At 35.1% G+C, this 9,113-nt stretch overlaps 1 protein-coding gene across 1 annotated transcript; it reads left to right on the forward strand.

Annotated features, from left to right (window-relative positions):
* The first annotated feature begins 2,189 nt into the window (after positions 1-2,189).
* Positions 2,190-9,113, forward strand: LOC125851014 (kinesin-like protein KIN-14I). Its single transcript, XM_049530814.1, has 18 exons — positions 2,190-2,384; positions 3,237-3,403; positions 3,500-3,643; positions 3,779-4,015; positions 4,094-4,165; positions 4,766-4,834; positions 5,016-5,231; positions 5,315-5,396; positions 5,473-5,568; positions 5,653-5,829; positions 5,915-6,021; positions 6,140-6,318; positions 6,409-6,570; positions 6,689-6,942; positions 7,025-7,188; positions 7,368-7,526; positions 7,978-8,492; positions 8,785-9,113. Exons 1-18 carry the CDS (start codon positions 2,267-2,269, stop codon positions 8,903-8,905), a joined length of 3,039 nt encoding a protein of 1,012 aa, XP_049386771.1. The 5' UTR covers positions 2,190-2,266; the 3' UTR covers positions 8,906-9,113.

Raw genomic sequence — 9,113 nt, forward strand, 5'->3', positions numbered from 1 at the left:
TGAAATGATATATAAATATATATTTCAATGTTATCCATGAACAAGGCAGGATTAAATGGATCCACAGTATTAAAATCTCACAGCTTAAGAAATGTCTAAAGAAAAATGGCTAAAAAGTAATCAAGTCTTGTACTAATTATTATACAACCACGTTATATATGTCTTTAAACATAAGTAAAGGCATCCACTTTTTATCCTATTTTTAATTCTATAGCCAACTTTTCTTTATCTTTCAAATAATATTTTGGATAAAACCACACACACACACACACATATATATATATATAAAACATTTGAGCTCCAATACATTTTATTGCCCTGGACTCCATTCATAAAAAGAGTGGACCAAAACTAAATTGCTAATAATAATAATAATGAACTTCTAAAAACAAAAACGAATAGAATATAATCTTCTATTATATTCATATTTAAGAAGAATAATAAAAATAGAAACAACTATATAAATACTATAACACCAAGAATAAGATTTAGCTAAGAAGAAAAAGAACAAAATAATAAATTATTTGATGTTTCGTGAGTTAAAAGTATATAGAGTATATGCATTAATAACACATACAATAAAATTAGAATATTCCACTATTACTAAGGTCAGTTATATGTATAATGAATAAATTAACTTCTTTTAAAAAAATTCAAACTTCGTTTTCAAGAAAATTATATTAAGAAAGGGATATTATAACCTTTGCAAATTTATATGATAAATATCTGGAATTTAATTTTTATCTTCATTTAATAATTTTTTTTTTTCAAAATGACCTTCACTTGAAATTTTTTGTTGGGGAATAATGCTTGATGGACAACAAAGATTTGTCCAATCAAACGTAAGTTCTACGATTTATACGAGAGAATTTGTGGTCAATGATCAGGTTCCCTTTCCATAACTTAAGTTTGATGGGCAACAAAAACTTTGCCAATGTTTTCTCGAAAGGAGAGATTATTTATCTTTTAAAAAAATTATTATGCATGATCAAAAATCAAGTTGATAATTATATGTATAACTAGGTTTTATTTTCCATGCGAAGAAAAGAGGTTTATGATATATTTTCTACCATTAAGTTCTATATCAATTTATTGTAGATGAATAAAATTGTGAGGAAGCAAAATTATATATTATTACATATGAAATTTGAGGTGATTAATCTCTAGATATCAAAAAAAATAGATAAAAGGGTTTAAAAGAGGACTAAACTGTACCAATATTATAAATATGTAGAACTTTTAGTGCTTCATATAAAAAAGAAGAACGACGACTGTCAATTTAAATTCACAATAAGAGATTATTTAAGTTCGAAATGAGGTTATGATTAGGTCCTAGGATAATCTTTAACTCTCAAGATGAGTCGGACAAGAATACTTATGATTTTATTGATCTGAAATGAGCATCGAGCCGTAATAATTAAAGTGGTGAAATTTTCAAAATTTATATATTTTGAAATGATCCTCGTCGAACCCTACTTGTTTGTTAAATTACACTAAGATTATTATTGTTATTGCATATTTTGAAATGATTTCTTTTCAAATAAAATATTTTATATATATATATATATATATATATATATATATATTTATTTATTTTTTTAAAAAAAAAGAGTTACAATTGTGTTTGGTCAAATCATTGGAAAAACATCAATTTCAGTATGAGAAAAATAATTTGCGTGTAACCCATACAATATTTCTAAAAATTGACTTTAACTTCTACTAAAAAATAAAAATTTAAAAAGAAGCAAAATCCTCTTTCACTTAGGCAAGAAATTAGAAGAAAAGGAAAAAAAATACTTATAAAAATAAGTACATTTGAAACAAAAATCTATATATATTAAAGGAAAGAAAAGAAGAAATAGAGGTACCAATAGAAACCCGAACCTTTCGGCTCGGAATGTGGTTTGGTATGTACCTATAGTGATTGTGTGTTAGAGAGAGAAAGAGAAAAAAAGCGAAGGTGGCCATGGTGATGGCGGAGAGACGAATAAACTTAAAACACAAAATAAATTTCATTTGATTCCAAATTAGAAAACAAAAAAAAGAAAAAGAAAAAATCAAACCCAGTTTTTCATCATAATTTTTTTTTCTTCCTCCTTCTATAACTGCCCTTCCATTTTGTTGTCGTTCTTCCCTAAAGATCCTTCCACCCATCTCTGTATATACATAATACATATATATGTATATATACATACATACAATGCACAGATATATTTTTTGATTCCCCTATCTTGTTGTTGTGATTTTTTATTTGTTGCATTTGGCAATGGGTACGGAAGAGGGGATTGTTCAAATTTCTGTGGCATCAGTGGTGGAGGAAGTTCTTCAACAAGGAAAGGGACTGAGCGACATTGATTTGGCTTCTAGGAAAGCTGAGGAAGCTTGTATGTATCTTTTATTCCTTTATTTTGCGATAAATCAATTCCTTTGTTTGTTGTTATGAATGTTTTATGTATGTATATTTCCAAGATTCTCGGTCTCCCGTCAATCATGAAACGAGAAAAAGAAGAAGAAAAATTCACCCATTCTCCAGGATTCTCGGTCTTTCTGCATTAATTCAAGAATGTTGGTTCTTTTTTTGTTTGAATTTTTTTTGGGATGGCGGTCTCGTGAATATTCTGGAGGGAAGTGATGATACAGTGTTGAGTTGCAACTCTTTAAAGGCATACACATTATGGCTTAAATTGGTTGATTTTGTTCCTTACACCTGAAAGATAAAATGAAAATATGGAATCAACTAGGGTTGTTGTAGAGTGGTAAGTATTCCTTAATCATTAACAACAAGGTTTCGGGTTCGAGTTCCCCTGGGTACAAAGTTGTCTTTGCTAGGGATTGTTTTACCCCCAATGTGGGCGGATTCGGATTTAGTCAAACTTCAACGTGGGCACTGGACACTAGGTGGGTAACAGAAAAAAAAAATGAAAATATGAAGAACCTTGCTGAAAGTCAAGATTGTACCCTGAAATATTTAGTAGCTCGATTCAAATGATCACTAAATATTTTAAAAGAAAATGATATCTGAGCCTGTTCTGTTGAGTGGCTTGTGTTGTAACTAATCCATAAGCTGGAAAACTTTTATTTTTGAGCTAGAATCTTCAGAGTTTCTTCCACAGGACACATCTTTATCTTTTCTTCTTCAGATAAACCATAATGTACCTATTATAAGATAAAGGGTTTAAAGTTATATGCACTTATATTGTAAGTGAGAATGTTTAATTGGAATGTAAAAAATGCAGCATTGAGAAGGTATGTAGCAGCAGGGTGGCTCAGAAAGACAATTGGAGTGGTTGCGGCTAAAGATTTGCCAGCAGAGCCTTCAGAAGAGGATTTCAGGCTTGGATTGCGTAGTGGAATCGTACTTTGCAATGTTCTTAATAAAGTTCAGCCTGGTGCTGTGCAAAAAGTGGGGGTTTTGAAGCACCTTTTGATTCATCTCTTTCAATCTTTTATATTAATCAATTTCATCAAGTCAATGACGTGGTTCTACTTTGCTAATTAGGTAGTTGAAGCACCGCCTGATTCTGTTAATGTCCCTGATGGGGCTGCTCTTTCTGCATATCAATACTTTGAAAATGTCCGTAACTTCCTTGTAGCAGTAGAAGAAATGGGCATTCCCTCTTTTGAAGCATCTGATTTGGAGAAAGTAAGTAGATGATTTGGGGATAACATTGATACTTGTTTGTTTCATCTTGTTAGTTGCGCTCCAAGCTAGTCAATTTAACACTTAAAACCACCTCTTGAACCAGAGCATGAAATGTTTTGTCGTTTCCTGAATTAGGGAGGGAAATCTTCCAGAATCATCAATTGTGTGCTAGCATTGAAATCTTACTCTGAGTGGAAACATGGAGGTGGGAGTGGATCATGGAAATACAGTGGGAACTCAAAACCGTCATCTGCAGGAAAGCAATTTGTCCGAAGAAATTCCGAGCCATTCATGAATTTAATCTCAAGGACTTCATCTATCATCAACAAGTCTCCTGATAGCAGTGATGTTGGGCATGAAGCCCGTGAAATGGTTTGTAAGCTTGTTTTGTAATGTTTGGCATCTCAAAATATGTTTTGCGAACTAAATATCCTAATCTTTCATTTCCAGGTTAACCCAAGTTCCCTCCAAATGCTTGTTCACGATCTTCTCTCTGACAAGAAGCAAGAAGATATTCCATTTGTAAGTGTTCTTAGCTTGATTCCCACGAGAGGGTTTGATATGTTTCATGTATTAAGCACTTTGTCGCGTCAGTCGTCACTGCTACTTTATTCAGTTGGAAGGCATCATGAATGATAACCATCTTTCTGATTGTGATTCCCAATAGATAGTTGGATGGAAAACAATCTGCCTGGCTCAGAAATACACTTAATCTTCACAACATAGGCAGGGCTCTCATAATTAGCATATCTCTCTGGCTCCCCTGAGAGCGTAAAGGGTTAGTAAAGAATAGTAAATTTAGTCTAGATGGATTATTATAAGGTTTGAGGTTTATATGGACAGTAATGATTAGAAAGAGAAAGAAAATGTTTGGCATCACCCTAGAAAGATGTATTCTTTCAAGCCCAATGCAGTAGCAAACTACAATACTAGGTTGTCTGATTACTACAATCAGGTGCTCCCTAAGTTCTGGGGAATCTCTTGAGAGGAACATGGGCTTGAAATTTTGGAATCTAGCTGACTTCTTCCTCTAGTATCCTGTTTGGCTAAAGAGTTCTCTGATCAAATAAAAAAAAAAGTTGATCCTCTGCTTATCTGAAATAAGTTACTCATTTTGGACAGATTGTGGAGAATATGTTGAGCAAAGTCATGGAAGAATTTGAGCATCGGCTTGCCAGCCAAAATGAACAGGTTGGAGCTCTTTCGTTACTGGTGTTTATTATTTTTCAACTTATTAGACAAGGCACTTCTTCCAACTTCTTCTTGGCTGACAGAACAGATTGCTCTGTTTAGCAGTTGAAAAATGCTGAAAGTATCCATCTGTCTTTTCTTGCTTAAAGTTGAGTCTTACATACTTTTGGTGATATGACAGTCAAAGACCTCCCACAAAGAGACAGTTGTTCCAACAACCGATGAATCTCCCCTGGAGCTTACATGTGAGGAGACACAGGTCGCAATCATCGAGGATGAAGAAAAAACACCCGATGAGGGGACATGCGGCAGGGTAGACATAGATGATGATGGTGCATCAACAACACCGGTTGTAAGGCAGCTGATGCTGGTTGAACACCAACATAAAGAAGTACAGGTATAGGAGTTCTGTTGCAGATTTGAGAATGAAGTATGTTTAGTTCAACTGATTGATTGACATACCCTATTCATAATCTGTAGCAATTGAAATCTACTCTCCATGATGCTAAAGTAGACTTGCAGTCTCTTCAACTGAAATATCAAGAGGAAGTCAGCAATCTGGGTACTGCAAAATTGGACTGTTTCATGCTAATTGAGATTGTGACTGGATTTTTGCAACTAAAATCTCTTTTGAATAGGTAAACATCTGCATGGTTTGGCTCACACTGCTTCAAGTTACCAAAAGGTTCTGGAGGAGAATCGGAAGCTGTACAATCAAGTGCAAGACCTTAAAGGTAACAATTTTTACAGAAAAAAATTAAATTTTATTGAATCCTGCTATTAGATTATGATGATATTAACCACTATTCTTTGGACAGGGAACATCAGAGTGTATTGCCGGGTGCGACCTTTCTTGCCTGGCCAACCAAACAGTCTAAGCACTGTGGATCACTTAGATGACGGGAATATTACAATAACTACTCCTTCAAAGTACGGAAAAGAGGGAAAGAAATCATTCACTTTTAACAAGGTCTTTGGTCCTTCTGGAACCCAAGGTCGCTAAGTTCCCGATACTTTTCCTTTTTCATGCACATTGTAGGTTTAGATTTTATTCTAACACCTCTATTTATGGCAATGCAGAGGAAGTGTTTGCAGATACACAACCTTTGATCCGGTCTGTTCTTGATGGCTACAATGTTTGTATCTTTGCTTACGGCCAAACGGGATCAGGGAAAACACATACGATGGTTAGGCAGTTGAACTTTATTACTGAACCCTTTAATCACATATGGATATCATTTGGTTAAGACTTGAGAAAAAAACAAACAACATTATGTTAATAGTTCTTAACTTCTTTACCTACAGACTGGCCCATCAGATCTCACGAAGGAGACCCTTGGTGTGAATTACAGGGCATTGAGTGATCTATTCAATATCTCTGAACAAAGAAAAGATGTTATTTCATATGATATTTCAGTTCAGATGGTTGAAATTTATAATGAGCAAGTCAGGGATCTCCTTACCCCAGACGGAGTTAACAAAAAATATCCTTCTTGCACTTAACTTCTAAATACAGTTACTAATAGTTCCCTATCTGTTGGCCTCTTAAATGTTTGAACTTAACTTCTAAATACAGTAGAAATTCGCAACAGTTCCCAGAAGGGTTTCAATGTACCTGATGCAAATCTCGTTCCTGTAACATCAACTTCTGATGTGTTGAATCTGATGAACCTTGGGCACAAGAATCGTGCAGTGAGTGCTACTGCCATGAATGACAGAAGTAGTCGCTCTCACAGGTGCTGCTTATACATTTCTTTTTCCATTTTTCCTGTCTTAAGGGGAAAGGGTGGAAGTTCATGCTGATTTAAGTTCTTTTCCTTTGTATCTAAAATTTTTATGTTTGCACATTTACAGTTGCCTTACAGTTCATGTTCAAGGAAAAAACATGACATCTGGTACGATTCTTCGTGGCTCAATGCACCTCGTTGACCTGGCAGGAAGTGAAAGAGTGGACAAGTCAGAGGTGCTGGGTGATAGGTTGAAGGAGGCTACACATATCAACAAGTCTCTTTCTGCTTTAGGAGATGTCATTGCTTCACTTGCCCAAAAGAACTCACATGTTCCCTACAGGAATAGTAAGCTTACACAGTTGCTTCAAGATTCTCTTGGTAAGATCTTGTGTTCTGTAGCCATAAAATGTTTAGTTCCTCTTATTTCTGCTATTCAAGTTTTTGCATTCCTCTCTATCAGGAGGCCAAGCAAAAACTTTGATGTTCGTTCATGTAAGTCCTGAGCTTAATGCTGTTGGAGAAACACTTAGCACTCTGAAATTTGCTGAACGAGTTTCTACAGTTGAGCTTGGTAGTGCACGGGCGAACAAAGAGGGTTCTGATGTCAAGGAACTAAGAGAACAGGTTTCATATTTGCCATATTTTTGGTTTTCTGTGAACTTGTAGGAATGAACTGCTTTTCACGTCAAGTCTATAGTTGATATAACTAAGAATTGCATTTGGATTTTAAATATACCTCTTACCGTTTCTAGTTTTTGTCTAATTTCAAATCAATCAAACTACTAGTTTTTCCCCTTCCACAGATTTCCAGTCTTAAGGCAGCCCTAGCAAGGAAGGAGGAAGATCAAGGGCGTCGTCCACTTTCCAGATCAAGTACTCCCGAAAGAGTCAGAGTAGGATCTTCTGGATCTTCTCTTTCTTCTAGTTGGCATAGTATGGAAGATGTTAGTGGTAACATAGAGGTATAGTTTTTTGTATTTTCCTCATCTAGGTTTTTCCCTCGTATAAAATATATTTATTATTTTAACGCATTTCAAATTTTATGCTTCACTGCTTGCACATTGTAACTTTTATGATCTAGAATAGAAACACACCAATGACAGTTGCTCAAGAGTTTCATTTTGCTTAAATCACTAACCATTCTAAAACCTTGAAATCATTTAATAGTATTTTTTTAGATGTAAAATGTTTTTTGTTTTTAAAGATGTAAAATGTTATTATGCTCTGATTATCTCTCGTGTTTCTCTGACTTCTGGATAATTCAAGTCTCTTCAATTTAGTAAGCAATGATGCTAAGAACAGTCTTCCCCTTGTTATCTACCTAATTACAGAACAAGCAAATGTATTTTTCTTTCTATGCAGTTTACTTGCACTGGAAGCTCAAAGTTGTTGATGTTTCAAATCTTTTCTCAGGTTAAGAAGAAATCTACGTCAAAAATGAGAAGGCGAAGCTTAGATCCCAAAGACTTCCAGACAAATTCTCCTCTGTCTCCACCAGGCAATAATCCTGTATCAATGGAAGAGGACAGAGAATCAGTTTCTGGTGATTGGGTTGACAAAATTATGGTGAACAAGCAAGATGGTCTGAGTAGAAGTAATTCCTTAAGAGGATGGGAAGAAGAAACCAGGATTTCACCTGACCTGTTATATAGGAAATGCCCACCTGATAGTTCAAAGGTGTATCCAGAACAACATATAAACAAAGTTGCAGGAAACATAAAGGAAGGCCAAGACTACGAAGCAAGTAGGACTCGGTCTGAAGCAGGTTCCATAGATGATTTCGATGACCTGGAAGCCGCAACAAGTGAGTCTTCTGAGCTTGAATACGGTTGGCAACCGAATCCTCAGAAGGTTAGTCAGACTCCTAATGGACTGGGATCCAAACTCAGAAAACCTAGTCCTAAGCAAGTGAAGAAGCCAGAAATAAGGTATTGTAGCTCATGAGTGCATTTAACTTGTTATTTTTGGGTGTGCCTCATCTTTATCCATTCTCCATTAAGTCTGTGTCTTTCTCATCTAAAAGTGTAAACTGAACACTTTTATCTGTTTATTAGGTCTGCAACATGAATAATTGTCAGTGGACACATGCTTTCTAAACCTTTAGCTTTTCTATATGCCAACTCAAGGAAGAGAACCAACCAAATATGTCAAATGAAATAACATGCATTCTGGTGTTTATCCACATTTATGACTAACCTGTTGCTATGTAAATCAATGCAGGAGCTTGATTCCTCCACCACCAACCAGGAGACTTTCTAATGGGTTAATCTCACCTTCTGCAAAGATGGGAAGAGCGGCTGCCTTAGAAGGAAAGCGAAAAACAGCAAGTGGGAAGTGGTAAATGTTCCTACTTAGCTGAGTTTGATGCTTAAGCAATCAAAGATGTGTATCTTTTTTTTCTTTTTTCTTTTTCTTTCTTTGTCAATCTTTTGCTCTGCATTCTTTAGAGTGAAAGAGAGCGGAGGGTATGGCAATAACTTCAGTTGCCAGCTTTTCCTCCAGTGGTGATGAGTTTTCAGTTGTTTATATGGTTGTTGGCTTGTTCTTCA

This window comes from Solanum stenotomum, chromosome 1 (assembly GCF_019186545.1).
Source record: "Solanum stenotomum isolate F172 chromosome 1, ASM1918654v1, whole genome shotgun sequence".
NCBI lineage: Eukaryota > Viridiplantae > Streptophyta > Magnoliopsida > Solanales > Solanaceae > Solanum > Solanum stenotomum.